Genomic DNA, 15508 nt, shown 5'->3' with positions numbered 1-15508 from the left:
AAATAAACTTGAAGTACTATTCCGCTCCAATTATATAAGCACTATTTTTTTGTTGTTGTTGTTGAATTACAATCTTTGGTGCTTTTATAACTGATACAACTTCTAGTGCCTTCATAATTGATTACAACCTTTTTGGAAAACAATAGAGTAACACAAAAAAAAACCTATAAAAATGTTATTTCCCCCTATAACTCTAGGAAATTTGTACAAAGGAAATAATATGAGGAAAAAGAATGATATTGTAAATCATCTAAATATAAAAAAATCAAAGAAGAGCCCTAGCCAGTTTGGCTCAATGGATAAAGCATTGGCCTGCGGACTGAAGGGTCCCAGGTTCAATTCAGGTCAAGGGCATATGCCTGGGTTGTGGGCTTGATCCCCAGTAGAGGGCATACAGGAGGCAGCCGATCAATGATTGATCTCTCATCATTGATGTTTCAATTTCTCTCTCCCTCTCCCTTCCTCTCTGAAATTAATAAAGAAATTTTAAAAATAAAGAAAAATGATTGAGTAAATTACAGTACACTAAACTGGCATTTTGAAGATTACACAAAAAGTAATTGAAAAATTATTGGGAGGGAACAAACCTCTTTTTATTGTAATAATAACATTGTTATTGTATATAATTTGTATTTATCATATGATTACCATAATATCTTAATTACCTGACTAACATATGATAACATAATGGATTCATACTAGAAACGATGTTACCCTCTCCTCTCTGTCACTGATCTAATTCATGGTATTAGTCAATGATGTGGAGAAGAGGTGCAAGATTAATTAAAAGGAGAAAATACTAAAGGAGAGCTTTATTTTACCCATCTGACCCCAATAACTATTTTTTAACTTAGATGTTCAGGTGAGGTACTAGACCATCCCTGGGGCTCAGACTTCCCTCTGTTCCCGAACTGGCCTCAGAGAAAGCAGACCTCCACCCGGGGCTCACACCTACATCCGGGACCCAGACTATCATGCCGTGGACGAGAAGATTATCCTGGGGCCCAGGCCTCAAACATAGAAATCAGACTTGTATCCTGGTGTACTTCTCAGTTTGTAACCCAGACCATCATTTCCATAACCCAGAGGTCCAGTGAGGTACCAGACCGCCCCCAGGGGCCCAGACGTCCCTCCCTGGCCCCAAAGGCCCTCTGAGGACCCAGACCTCCATCGGGGGCCCAGACCTACCTCTGGTCGCAGACCATTATGGCGAGGACCAGAAGGCCATTCCTGGGACCCATACTAGCAGCCAGAGCCTATTCCTTAATTGGAGGCCAAATAACCAGGCTAGTCCTGACCACCATTTCATCATCCCGAGGACCTGCCCTTGCCCCAAACCTCACACCTGGGCCCATAGCGTCCTCTAGTGACCGCACCATGCCTGAGCACCCAGACCTGCACCTGGGTTCCAGACCTTCATGGCGGGGCCGAGGCCAACCCTGGGCCCAGGCCACACACCTGGAACACAGAGTTGTACCAGGGGACTAGAGCTCTATGCTTAACCCCAACAACTATTCCTTAACCAAGATGTTCTGGTGAGGTACCAGACTATCCTCTGGTTTCAGACTTTTCTCCGGGCCCGAACTGTCCTCACAAGACCCAGACCTCCACCTGGGGCTCACACCTACTGTGTTTCCCCGAAAATAAGACATCCTCCGAAAATAAGACCTACTTACAGGTTTCCTTCTGAGTGAAATATAAGGCATCCCCCAAAAATAAGGCCCCCCAGGCTCTGTCTCAGAATGAAAACTAATTTACCATAAACTTTGTGAAACCTAAACTGCAAGAAGTTGTGACTTGGGTGAAGAATTCATGGGAGAAAATCACTGACAGTTGCATTGCAAATGCACTGCGAGCAGGCTACCTTGACAAAAAGTACTCATTTAAAGACAGTGCTATTGCTAAACATGAGAGATTTGGTCCACTGATTCTGAAAGAAATGGAGTCACAAGAAATTCACCAGGAAATTCAAGAATTGGATTGTTATGATGATGTTCCAGAAGATGATGACATGATTGTCATTGAATAAATGAGTAAATTCTTGATACTGTAGGATTCACAGTTTGTCTGGTTTGTGTTGACAATTACTGCACTACCGTACCATATACAGGTAATAAATTTCCTTTATTTTCATTTAACAATAAATGTGTACCGTATTCTTCTTCATGGAAAAATAAGATATCCCCTGAAAATAAGACCTAGCGCATCTTTGGGAACCAAAATTAATATAAGACACTGTCTTATTTTCGGGGAAACAGGGTACATCTGGGTCCCAGACCATCATGGTGGGGCGGAGAAATTTATCCCTGGGCCCAGGCCTCATACACAGAATCCTGTCTTCTATCAGAGGAGAAGATCTCCATCCATAATCCAGACCACCATTCAATAGCCCAGATATCTAGACCTCCCTCCCAGCCCGGAGCCATCCACCCAGAACCCAGACATCTATCCGGGCCTCAGACCTACATCCGGGGCCCAGACCTTCACGGCGGGGCTGTGAGGCCAACCTGGGGCCCAGGCCACAAACACCGTCATTTGAGGATGTCTGGTTTTTTTTGTTTTTTAATTTCTTCATTGGTTAAGGTATTATCTATGTGGCCTTGTCCCCCCAATGTCTCCCCTACCCCCCTATTCATGCCCTCACCCCCCTGGTGTCTGTGTCCACTGGCTAGGCTTATATACATGCATACAAGTCCTTTGGTTGATCTTACTGCCACGCTCCCCTACCTTCTCTCTGAGGATTGAAGGTCTGATCGATGCTTCTCTGGATCTGTTTTTGTTCATTAGTTTATGTTTTTCATTATAATCCACAAATGAGATCATGTGATATTTATCTTTGACTGGCTGATTTCGCTTAGCATAATGCTCTCCAGCTCCATCCATGCTGTTGCAAATTATAAGAATTCCTTCTTTTTTACCACAGCGCAGTATTCCTTGTGTACATGTACCACAGTTTCCTAATTCATTCATCTGCTGATGGGCACTTAGGCTGATCCCAAATCTTAGCTATGGTGAATTGTGCTACTATGAACATAGGGGTGCATATATCCTTCCTGATTCATGTTTCTAGCTTCTTAGGATAAATTCCTAGAAGTGGGATCACTGGGTCAAATGGCAGTCCCATTCTTAAATTTTTTAAGTATATATATATATACACACACATATATATATTTTTTTATTGATTTTTTACAGAGAGAAAGACAGAGGGATAGATGGTTAGAAACATCAATGAGAGAGAATCATCGATCAATTGCCTCTTGCACACCCCCTACTGGGGATGTGCCCGCAACCAAGGTACATGCCCTTGACCGGAATCAAACCTGGGACCTTTCAGTCTGCAGGCTGAAGCTCTATCCACTGAGCCAAACCGGTTTCGGCCATTCTTAATATTTTGAGGAAACTCCATACTGTTCTCCACAGTGACTGCACCAGTCTGCATTCCCACCAGCAGTGCACAAGGGTTCCTTTTTCTCCACATCCTCGCCAGCACTTGTCGTTTGTTGATTTGTTGATGATTGCCATTCTGACAGGTGTGAGGTGGTACCTCATTGCTGTTGTGTTTTTTTAAAAAATATTTTTATTGATTTTTTACAGAGAGGAAGGGAGAGAGAGAGAGAGCTAGAAACGTCGATGAGAGAGAAACATCGACCAGCTGCCTCCTGCACACCCCCTACCAGGGATGTGCCCGCAACCAACATACATCCCCTTGACCGGAATCGAACCTGGGACCTTTCAGTCCGCAGACCGACGCTCTACCACTGAGCCAAACCGGTTTCGGCTCATTCTTGTTTTGATGAGGATATGTTTTCCATGGAGTCTCCAAAGGGGGTATAAAGGATGGAGGGAGGGGGGCCGAGAGAGAGACACGTATCATGGTGAAAGAGACACATCAACTGGTTGTCTCATGCAGGTGCTCTGATGGGGGGCAGGGGATGAACCTGCAACCCAAGTCTGAGCCCAGGACCAGAAATAGATCTTCCAACCCTTCCGTGCATAGTCCGACGTGCTAACCACTGAGCAACACCGGCCAGGGTGGGAAATTATTTCAGACCACCCTGTGTGGTCACCTGGTCTCTGAGGTGGGACAATGGGCCTTGAGGGCCTCCCGAGCTCCTCAGCTGCAGCCGTGGCCCCTCTGAGCCCACAAGATCCACCAGGACCTTAACCATTATCCTTAGGCCGGGGCTGCGGGGGAGTGAAGAAGTGTCAGGCCGTGGTGACCAGCGTGGGGCCCGGCCTCATCACGGGCCTCCGCCTCCGGCCACAGGCCGTCCACCCCCGCCGGGCTCTCCGGGGTCCCGGGGAGGATCAGGGACTCGGACGCCACGTCCAGGCTGTCTTCAGGCAGGAGGCGGGCCCCCATCGCGGGGACCGGAGCGTCTGCATCTCGGGTCTCAGGCGATGACACGAAGGGCCCTGAGCTCTCAGGCACCTGGAAAGGCAAGACAAGGGTCAGGGGTCAGCCCGGGCGCCCCCACAAGAGGATAGGGGCCCACAGCTCAGTGGGGCCCGGCCGCCTCTGGTCTCAGCTCTGCCCTCACGGCTGGCTCTGCGGGCCTCGGTGCCTCAGTTTCTCCATGTGCATTGGGCCCTCCAGAGTCTAAGGCACATCCGGCTCAGGCCCTCGGCTCTCGTTCGGCTGACACTCGGGCAGAGAGGGCCTCAATGGAGCTGGAGTGGGTCCCGCCACCTCCCCTCCGGGGCCGGCCTGGCCTGGGCGCCACTCACCAGGCTCTCCGTTCTGTCAGGACGTCTGGTGGAGACACATCCTGGGGAGACAGACGGCAGGTGGTCACGGAGGTGCCGGGAGGTTCCTCTGAGCTGAGATGGCTCAGAAGCGATCACCCCCCCACACACACACAAGATCAGGAAGCTACAGGAAGGGCCACTGTGCCTCGCCCCTCTTTTCTGTTTCCAGAACCTTCCAGGAGCCCGAGCCCAGGGCCCCTGGCTCTGCCCCTCAGATCTGCCCCACACCCTGGCCTCAGCCAGGGCTGCCACCTGGGAGATGGCCCTGGCACCCATCCATGGCAGGAGGGACCCCCAATCTAGCCAGCCCTCAGCCCCAGGAACCAGCCAGCTAAGGCCCAGCCCTGTCCTCCCTCCGGCGCCCGGACTTGCCCCATCACTGCCTCCTGTCCTATGCCCAGCCCAGTCCCACCTGCACAGCTGCGGGCCGCCTGGCCTCCTCCGTCTCCGGGCTTCCTGACGTAGAAAAGGAAGAGGGCCCCAACCACTGTGGAGATCAGGAAGCCCATGGCACACAGGAGCCGGTGCCTGCTCTTCGGCCCTGCGGACAAACACGCCTCAGCGGCCACTCCGCCCTTCACGGCAGCCCGGACCCAGGCCAGACCCAGCACTGCCCGGGGAGGCGCCTGAAGGACACGCAGCACGAGGCTGAGGAGGTCGGCACCCCGTGTTCACGGGGCCACAGCACTGCAACCCCCTGTGTTCGTGGCCGAGGAAGTATAGAGAAGTTACGTGTCCCACACACGTGTGCACACATGCGCACATGCACCACACATGCATGCACACATGCATGCACCACCTATGCATGCACACTGGAGCATTATTCACCCTTAACAAGAAGGACTTCCTGGAGGCGCTGCTGAGGGATGAGTAACTGGGGAGAGACAGACTGGGGGGGGGAGCTCTCATTCCCAGGACATGGACCCTAAAACGAAACGAACAGCATCTCCACTCGCTGGCCCAGCAGACGGGCCCCTGGGGAGAGGCCTGGGGGCAGGCCCGTTCAGCCTGCGAGCCTTCCTGGGGGGCCGCACCCCCAGGGCCGGTAGGGCTGACCCGCCCCCATGTGGAGCCCGGTGCCAGGTCTCAGGGGGTTCCCAGTCACATGAGTGTTGGAGGAAGTGGTGCTCTGATGTCCCCCTGAAGGGACGTCCTGGGTCAGGCCATGTCCCCGGTAACCCCGGTGGGTGCTCAGAGCCATGGAACTGTCACTGTGGCCCAGCCGGGTGTAGTCAGCGGGGGCCTGTGAACCAGGAGGCCACGGTTCCACTCCTGGTTTCGGGCACGATCCCCAGTGTGGGGCGAGCAGGAGGCAGCTGACCCATGATTCTCCCTCATCACTGATGTCGCTCTCTCTCCCCCTCCCTTCCTCTCCGAAATCAATAAAAAGTATATTTAAATAAATAAATTGTTCACCATAAAATGGTGAATTTTCTGACGCGGTTCTCGTCTCCAGAACGTACACGTTACACACGACTGGAGCCCCTTACCTGGGCCCGGCAGGCCGCACCGGGTGTCCGCTGTGGCGTTGCACGCCTGTAGGACCACCTTCCCCTCTGGGCACCTGGGGAGGGAGATGCCACTGTTCCTCCCGCCACCTCTGCCCAGGGCCACCTCTGCCCAGGGCCACCTCTGCCCAGGGCCCGGGGCGCTGTCGCCAGCAGCGGGTGAGCTCCGGGTCTGGGCCCCCCAGAGACTCTGCTCCCCGCCCCGCTGTGCTCACCCCAGAACCGGCCTCTCAGAGGTCATGGCCCACGTCCCATAGCGGCGTGGGGAGCCCCGGAGGTCCCTCCCTGAGGAAGCTGCCGGGCCCCGTCTGCAGGCCTGGGAGCGGGGAAGAGGCCCGGCCATCAGGTGTCCTTCCTCCTGGTCGCAAAATTAGGGCGTCGTCATTCTTTGTCTCGTGTTCTGAAGTCACGGGGAGGTGTGTTTAGACCCAGGACCAGCTCTCGCTTTCGAAGGCCTCCCGTACGCACAGCTCTCTGCACAGCTGAGTGGGGACCCCGGAGGGACCTCTAAGTCCCCAGCCCCATGCCTGCCCCCCTCACCGGGTTCCCCACCTGCCCTCTGAGTGCGGGAGGGGCATCCTGAGACCCCGAACCCCAGGGCCACAGAGTGAAGGACCTGGAGCCGGCCGGCGTGGCTCAGGGTGAGCATCAACCCAGGACCCAGGGGGTCACAGTGTGGTTCCCGCTCAGGGCACAGGCCCGGGTTGGGGTCTCCATCCCTGGCAGGGGGTGGGGAGGTGAGGGTGCAGGAGGCAGCAGGGCCATGATTCTCTCTCATCATTGACTTTCTCTCTCCCTCCCCCTTCCTGTCTGACATCAATTAAAACCCATTTATTTTAAAAAGGGAGCCATTCTGCTAGCATTTTTCCCGCTGTCACGTCTCCCCAGAAAGCCCTTCCCCTGCCCAGAGCTGCCCCTCCGAACCGTCCATGGCTCCCACCTCCCTCCCTCCTCGGGCCTCTGCTTCTCCCACAGCCCCGCCCTCCACCCCTTGGGGCCCTGCCCGAGCCCCTGAGCTTTGGCCTCTGTGCCCGACTCCTCGGGGGCTTTGGAGGGGTGAGTGGGCGGTGGCTCTGTGGGTGGACGGAGCCCTGGCCCAGGGCGGCCCCGGGGGACACAGCCAGGCCAGGGGTTCGCCTTCATCTGCAGGCGCCTCCATGGCAGGTGCTGCCAGGCTCCAGGCGGGAGCACCGAGGGGGCCGCTGCACAGCCCGAGGCAGACAGGCCCCGGGCGGGCGGGGACCCAGGCGGCAGGGCTGCCCGCGCCCGAGGCGGTACCTGGTGCAGGGGTGGCAGCCCTCCAGGCAGCGCTCCGAGTCGCAGTAGTACTCCCCGGGCTTGCACTGGCACTGCCGGTCCCGTGTCGGGGTGCAGTCACGCACCATCTCCTGATCTGCGGGGGAGGGGAAGGCGGGTCAGGCACCGGGGCTGGGACTGTCCGCCCATACCGGCCCCTTCCGGCCGCTGGGTCAGGGACCAGGGCTGGGACTGTCCACCATACCGGCCCCTTCCGGCCGCTGGGTCAGGGACCAGGGCTGGTCTCTGGGGGGCACTGTGCGAAGTCACGTGTCGCTTTACCTGCCTTCCCTGCCAGTGGACACGGGGTGCACACTGACAGCTCTGACACACGGGAGAGCCACCCTGGTGTCCACAGAGGCGGGCGGGCGGGTGGGGAGTGGTGTGGGCCTGTGGGAACGTCACCCACTACACCCCAACGTTTCTCCCGAGTGCCGGCCCTGATCCCACGTCTCCCATTGGGCAGGAGTCCCCGCCACCCTCCCCAACGTGCGGCACCGGCTCTGGCAGATGTGAGACCGTCCACCTCTCCACTCCTCAGAGATCCTTTCTTTTTCTCTCTTAATTACATTTTTACTGATTTCATTCATTCATTCATTCGTTCATCCATTCACTTATCTATTTATTTGTTTATTTGGTTAATCACCACTCCAGGATATTTTTCCCATTGATTTTTCTTTTTTGAATTATCCTCAAGTTTAGACCTTTGGAAAACGCTTTTTCTTTTCTTTTCTTTTCTTTTTAATTTAATATATATATTCCTGCCCTGGCTGGTTTGGCTCAGTGGAATAGAGTGTGAGCCTGCAGACTGAAGGGTCTCAGGTTCGATTCCCAGTAAAAGGCACATGTTGTGGGCTCGCTCCCCAGTGAGGGACATGCAAGGGGCTTCGGGCTCAAGGTCAAGACTCGGGGGCCGGGACTCACCCTGGCGGCAGGTGGCGCACAGCAGGCAGGACCGCAGGCCGTTGGCATGTTCCATGTACGTCCCCGTGTCACACGCCACACACTTGCTCTGGGTGTGAGGGCTGCTGCACGGCTCCTCGACATAGTGGCCTGAGCAAGAGGTCAGGGTGGGTCAGTCCCATCAGGCAGCCTGCACCCCGCTGTGTGGCCTCCACGCCTGGCTCTGGGTGGCCTCTCAATGAGAAGACACAAATCCAGTCCCTGGCGTTTGCATTCGAGTCATCTCTGCGTGTTACCAGGTCATGGAAATGACGAAACCACTGCTCCTCCACTGCTCCCCAACAGCTGTGTGGTGGCACCCAGGGACCCGACCCCACCCAGGACACACCTTTGAGACCCTCCAGGCGCAGCCCAGCATCCTGGCTGCCATGGGCCGGGGGCCCAGCCTGGAAGGCCCCGTGGTGGACACGTACTCTGCTGGCCAGCACAGTGCCAGGGCGACCTCCTCCCTGCTAGCCAGGCGTTAGTGCGGGGCCCAGCGGACAGAGCCTGCCCCACTCACCTGGGGGGCAGCACAGACAGCAGTGCCGGGCAGACTGGTACTCGCCGGGCCCGCACCAGCTGCCCAGGCTCGGTCTCGCCGCGCTCGGCTCAGACGACAGGTTGCTCGAGGTGTTCAGGGTCAGCTGCAAAGACGGGGACCTTGTCACACCGCGTTCTCGCCGCCCCCACCCCCCTCCTACTGTCACCCCTCGGGGGCCAGAGCACCGCCTGGGAACGGGAGGGTCACTGAACCCCTCAGCGGGTCTGAGCCCCGGCGGCCCCCTGCAGAGAGAGCACCCGGGCTGGGGGCGGCTGACAGATTGGGGGGCAGGGGGGCAGGTGATGAGACCACATGGTTGGGGGCGTGTGACTCTGCTTGATTTCAGGAGAGAAAAGGGGGGGGGGGGGAGCATCAGCACCTGGGACCCGGGACAGCAGCCTAGTAGGAGGAAGTCACTCCTCCACAGTAATTACTTTACATGCAAATGCGTTCGACTCGCCCATGGCAGACAGAGGGCAGGATGGGAGAATAAACCATCCCTCACACTGCGTCTCTGAGAGATAAACTCTCCATCCAAATGCACCGAGACGGAAGGTGAGCCGAGGGGCCCCGCTGGTGTGGTTAGAGCACCGGCCTGTGGACTGAAGGGTCCCAGGTTCGATTCCAACTCAATCCCTGACTCTGGTCTGGGTGTGTGCAGGAGGCAACCAATCGATGTATCTTTCTCTCTCTGTCTTTCCTTCCACTCTCACTGAGAGTCCATAGGAAGCTGTCATTGGGTAAGGATGAACAGGCACAATGAAGCCATGTTTATTTTTTTTTTTTAATGTATTTTATTGATTTTTACAGGGAGGAAGGGAGAGGGATAGAGTTAGAAACATCGATGAGAGAGAAACATCGATCAGCTGCCTCCTGCACACACCCCCTGGGGATGTGCCCACAACCAAGGAGGGGCTGCCTGGCATGTTCCCGCCAACAGAATCCTGAGAAAATCAACCTGCTCCCGGGCCAGTCCCTGCATCCGCCCTGCCCACGGGACCTGTGGCGCCTGAGCCGTGTAGATACCCCATTAATACCTGGCCTCCAGGACAGGGGGCGTGTTGCCTCGGGAGCTCCTGGGGACCTGGCTGCAGCCACCTTGGCCTGCCACCTGCCTCCACCTGGCCCAGAGCAGCCCACACCAAGTGCAGGGGCCCAGAACCCCCACTGAGGCAGCCCTGAACACACAGGTGTGCCCGGGCTGGTGAGAGCAGGTGTGGGCATGCATGTGCCCATGCGGCGGCTGGCACTTGAACCCACACTTTAAACCTATCGATAACTCCTCAGTAAGGCTGATACAATCCCCCCCGCCCCCAACTAAAGAGAAATAACTACAGGGGGGCAAAGGGGAATAAGGACACATATGTAATGCCTTAATCAATACAGGAAAAAATCATCTACATATATAAAAGCCTAAGCAACTGTTATGACCGGACAACCAGACAACCAGATGACCGGCCAGTAGCTATGATGCACACTTGAAATATGGTAGCAATCATACTTGGGTAAAAACTGCTGTTTGAATTTTAACCCTACTATTCTGACTTCGATCTTCACTTACTTGCTTAAACAATAGGGTAGTTACAGGCAGAACTTTCTTTTTTTTTTTTTTTTTTTAATTAAAGAGCCAGCCCTATGTGCACTTAGTGGTTATCTCGATGCTGGCCTTGACACCTGGCATGGTATTGAGATTGTGGGCATATCTGGTCTCTGGCCTACAAGGTCAGACAGCAACATTTTGTCTAGGAAGAACAGCAGAAAATTCCAAACAACAGTTTGTTGCAAAATAGGGGTTTTCTTTCTCAGAACCTTTAAAAAGAACTACCTGCCCCTGAAGCAGGCCAGTCGTGTGGAATCCGCCTGCGTGTGGTGCTCTTGTGGCTGTCCTGGCCAGATGTTTCAATAAATCTTTGCCTGTTTTTTTTTTTTTTTTTTGATAAATCATCAGCCTCCAGTGGTCTTATTTTGAACCCAGGATTCGACCCCACAACACACTGACCATCAGAGAGCAGATGCTAAACACAGGAGCTGCCCCTGGGTGGTCAGTGCATTCCCACAGCCAACCTCCTGCCCCTCCACCCCTACCCCCCCTCCCCCCCAGCCAGCTGGCCCAGACCCAATCCGGACTGGGAGAGAGGGCCCTGTCAGCCCAATTGCAAGCCAGGCCGAGGGACCCCACCCGTGCATGAATCTGTGCACCAGGCCTCCAGTCAAAAGTTAAAATAAAGGCATCATTACCATGGCCTATCCCCAGCCACGAGTGGTGGGGAGCGTAAGACATTTTGGGGGGTTAGCAATCTGAATTTGTCCCAGTAACATGCCTGCTGTTGCACAATCTTTCGAGCTGATAATTAACTCCATTTGAGAAAGAATACAGGAAACCAGCGGCCGGACCTTGTACCCTCACATGCGCATTCCTGGAGTCCTGCCCCTTCCTTAATTATCTAATCTATTTATCGGATCTAGTAATAATTAATGTCGATTTTAAACATTCGTTTAAAATCTTGCTTGGCGTTGACTTGTATTGACATAACCTTCAAACACGTGGTATCTACAGAATGTGTGAAGTGCAATTAACAAGTTTTGCTTGAAAAAGTTTGTGTTTGGTTTGGTTTTTGTTGCAGAACTAAGGCTAAGAAGATGGCGGATGAAGAGCATATTCGGCACTGCATGCTTTACGAGTTCCAATTAGGAAGAAAAGCAAGTGAGGCTGCAAAAAACATCTGTAGTGCTCTTGGTCAAGATGCAGTTAGCGCCAGAAAATGCCAGCGTTGGTTTGAGAAATTTCGCAAGGGAAATTTTTCGTTAGATGACAAGAGTGGTTGAGGCCGTGTGTCCAATTTTGATCAAGAAGCTCTTCAAGCTCTTTTGGTGCAAAATCCTCAAATTACCCAACAAGAGCTTGCGACAACTTTAAATTGTTCACAAAAAACAATTTCCAATCAATAGCGTGCACTTGGCAAAGTCCAAAAGTTTGGAAAATGGGTTCCTCATGAGTTGACCGACAACAACCGTAACCAAAGAGTCACAATTTGCAGTTCGCTCCTCTCTCGTCAAAACCGTTTGCCGTTTTTAGAGCAAATTGTTACCGGAGATGAGGAATGGGTGCTGTATGTTAATTTGAAAAGGCGGCCTCAATGGTTGGACAAAAATGAGGCTCCGCAGCCCACACCAAAACCTGACTTGCATGCGAAAAAAGTGATGTTGTGTGTTTGGTGGAATTTTAAAGGAATTCTTCATTATGAACTTTTACCATCTAACCAAACCATTACAAGTGCAGTGTATAGTGCCCAACTGGAAAGGTTAGCCCAAGCTTTAAGAGAAAAAGAACCCACGGTGATTAATCGGAAGGGCGTAATTCTTCACCACGATAATGCACGACCGCATACTGCAAGAATCACTGCTGAAAAACTGCGGCAGTTGGAATGGGAAGCTCTCCCTCAACCTGCATATTCTCCTGATATTGCCCCTTCCAATTACCATTTGTTTCGTTCTTTGCAAAACTTTCTTCTTGGAAAAAAATTTAATAATGAAGAATGCCTCAAAAATGCATTGACCAAATTTTTTGCATCAAAATCACAAGAATTTTACAACAGAGGGATTAAAATGCTTCCTGAGCGTTGGGCACAAGTAGTAGAAAACAACGGCAACTATATTGTTGATTAAATTTTGTTGTATTGTTTAAATAAATTCGATTTTAAAAGTATTAGAAAACGACATTAATTATTACTAGACCTAATAGCTAAATACATCCAGCCTACAGGGGCCCAAACCAAGGACGGAACAGCTTAGCTAGAGGGAGGTCACCAGAGCCATCCAGGGTGGAATTAGATATAATCTAAGTTAACCATCGAACTGATCCTCTGGGGTGGGGAGGAGGGGACGGGACAGGGAGGGGTGCTGTGAGAGTCCACTACAGAAGTTAGGAAACAGAGAAACTCAGGAATCTATTCTAATAAAAAGGTAATATGCAAAGTGTTAGGATGTCCTTCCAGTAACAATGGAACAGCAGGCTGTGTGGGGCTACCAGGCCTGCCGGGGTGGGGTAGGGGTGGGAGTGAGAGGCAGTGAGGGGTGACCAGGCCAGCAGAGGGGGGCAGTTGGCGACAACCAGGCCAGCGGGAGGTGGGGTGGGCAGTGAAGAGTGACCAGGCTGGAAGAGAGGGGCAGTCAGGGACAACCATGTCGGCAGGGGTGGGGGGGGGCGGGCGCAGTTGGGGGCTACCAGGCTGGCGAGGGGTGGAGTGCAGTTAGGAGCCAGTAGTCCAGGATTGAGTGGGATGTCTAACTGCCAGTTTAGGCCAGATCCGGCCTACACCAGTAGTTGGACATACCCTTAGGGGTCCCCGACTGGAGGGTGCAGGCTGGGCTGAGGGGGACTCCCCCCTGCATGAATTTCGTGCACTGGGCCTCTCTCTAGTATAGGGGTGTCGAACTCAATCAGAGAAGGGGCCAAAATCTAAAATCCAGCCTAAATCGCAGGCCGAATGGTTTACTGAACAGTCATAAACTGACAATGTCATAAACTGACAGCGGAGTGCAGTGATGACAGCGCGGTGCGGGCCACATTGCAAGGCCTGGCGGGCTGGATTTGGCCCGGGGGCCTTGTGTTTGACACATGTGCTCTAGTATATACACTGAGTGGCCAGATTATTATGATCTCTGAACACATAATAATCTGGCCACTCAGTGTGTGTGTGTGTGTGTGTGTGTGTGTGTGTGTATGTTTTTTCCTTTTCCAAACTTTTATTTGTGCATATTCAATTGAAAAAGATAACTTTTACAGGTTCTTTGGTGCCCATATTCAGCTTACAAAAATGTAAAAGACTATTCACAAATAAAACACATTAGCTCAAACTGGAAAAAAAACAACAAAACAATTCAAGGTAGTGCACACTGTGACAGCTCTGCTTATGGGGACATGAGAATTACTGCGAAAATAAATAGAAATGTCCTTCTGTAAAAGCAGCAATGTCATGTCTTCTAAACTTCCTCTTTATATTACAGCAAAGTTTGAAATAAAATCCAAAAGGACTGGAGCTTTTTACACTGTAGCCGTGAATGAATAAAAGAGTCTGTTTTCTCAATTATTGTTGGTCCAGTTTCCTTTTGTTTTGAGTCCAATGTGCAGCAGGTTTTAAAAGTTTAGGGATTCTAACCAATTAAGTGATGAATTAATCTCTTTCCTGCTTTCAAACACGAATGGGTAAATCTGTTCCACGGCAGTAGGACAGCCTTTACATCGGGCCCTGTTACTGTGATAGCATGCGTTCAGAGATCATAATCATCTGGCCACTCCGTGTATAAGGAGGAAATCTCATTGTCTAAGGAGTTCAGGATCTGGATCTTAGGGTCCCGTGAGTCAGCAGCGCTGCTTTTCCTGAAACCTCCGCGTGTGCAACTGCCTCTTCCATGCCAATTCCATAAACTCCACATTCCATAGAAGTGGGAAGAAGTCGGGTCTGGCCGTGTCCTCCCCGGTGCCCACCCTCCCAGCCCTAGGGGGGTCCCCAAGCAGTCACCAGAGAGCCGGGGCAGGGGCCGCCGTGGGGACTGTGCTGTCCGCTGCTCACCCTCAGCCACAGATACACCCTGCGCACAGAGCCTGGACTGCCCATGCGGCTCCGGACTGCGGGGCGGGTGCAGCTTCCCTCCGGACTCTGGATCTCAGATTCTGTCCTGCCCCCCCCCCCCCCTAACTTGCCCCCTCCCGGCTGATGGGGTCTTCCCTCCCCCAATCCCGCCGAGCACCCACCGGTGTGCCGAGGAGGAAGAGTGGTGGCGGCAGCAGGAGCGGCAGCAGGAGCAGCAGCAGCAGGAGCAACAGTAACATATTCGTAGACTTCCAGGCCATGTTACTCCTCTGAGCCAGGCCGGCACTTCCTGGCTTTTATAGGACGGTGACACCCGCCCTTCACACACACACCCCGCCCTTCCCTCCCCCCCCCCCCCCCCTCCGCTTTCAGCCCACGCCTCACTTTTTATAGCCACAGCCAACCGGTGCCTCCCCACCTCCTTCCAGCCTCCGGACCGGCTTCCCCGCCCCTGTAACCGCAAGCTGGGGTTTACACAAACATCTAGGACGCAGACTAGCATGCCCAGACCAAGAATAATATCCCAGGCCTCAGGCGTCAAACACAGAATCCAGACTTGAATCCTGGGTGTACTTCTCAATTTGTAACAAAGACCACCATTTCATTAACCCAGATGTTTAGATGAGGTACCAGATCGCCCCAGGGGCCCAGACTTCCTTCCGGGGCCCAGATTTACTTCCTCATCGCAGACCATATGTCAAGGATCAGAAGGCCATACCTGGGACCCATGCAAGCAGATTGCCTATTCCTTAATTGGAGGCCAAATAACCAGGCTAGTCCTGACCACCATTTCATCATCCCGAGGGATGTCCTTGTCCCAGTCTCACACCTGGGCCCATAGCGCCTCCTAGTGACCATACCATGCCTGAATACCC

General features: G+C 53.1%; 1 protein-coding gene across 1 annotated transcript in view; it reads right to left on the bottom strand.

The window, feature by feature from the left end:
• LOC311627872 (uncharacterized protein) overlaps positions 1-14918 on the bottom strand; it is a 389410-nt gene extending 374492 nt beyond the window's left edge. The window contains exons 1-8 of the mRNA XM_084894580.1: positions 14795-14918; positions 9019-9142; positions 8478-8606; positions 7536-7650; positions 6240-6313; positions 5162-5290; positions 4729-4769; positions 4161-4432 (exon numbers count right to left, since the gene is read on the bottom strand). Of these exons, the coding sequence (XP_084750706.1) occupies positions 4175-4432; positions 4729-4769; positions 5162-5290; positions 6240-6313; positions 7536-7650; positions 8478-8606; positions 9019-9142; positions 14795-14893 (969 nt within the window). The 5' untranslated portion in view covers positions 14894-14918 and the 3' untranslated portion in view covers positions 4161-4174. The remainder of the gene's footprint in view (positions 1-4160; positions 4433-4728; positions 4770-5161; positions 5291-6239; positions 6314-7535; positions 7651-8477; positions 8607-9018; positions 9143-14794) is intronic.
• Positions 14919-15508: the final 590 nt, after the last annotated feature.

This window comes from Pipistrellus hanaki, assembly GCF_964339955.1.
Source record: "Pipistrellus hanaki genome assembly, chromosome: 9".
Classification (NCBI taxonomy): Eukaryota; Metazoa; Chordata; class Mammalia; order Chiroptera; family Vespertilionidae; genus Pipistrellus; species Pipistrellus hanaki.
The sequence above is the reverse complement of the archived record's forward strand: the minus strand, read 5'-3'. Positions and strand labels throughout refer to the sequence as shown.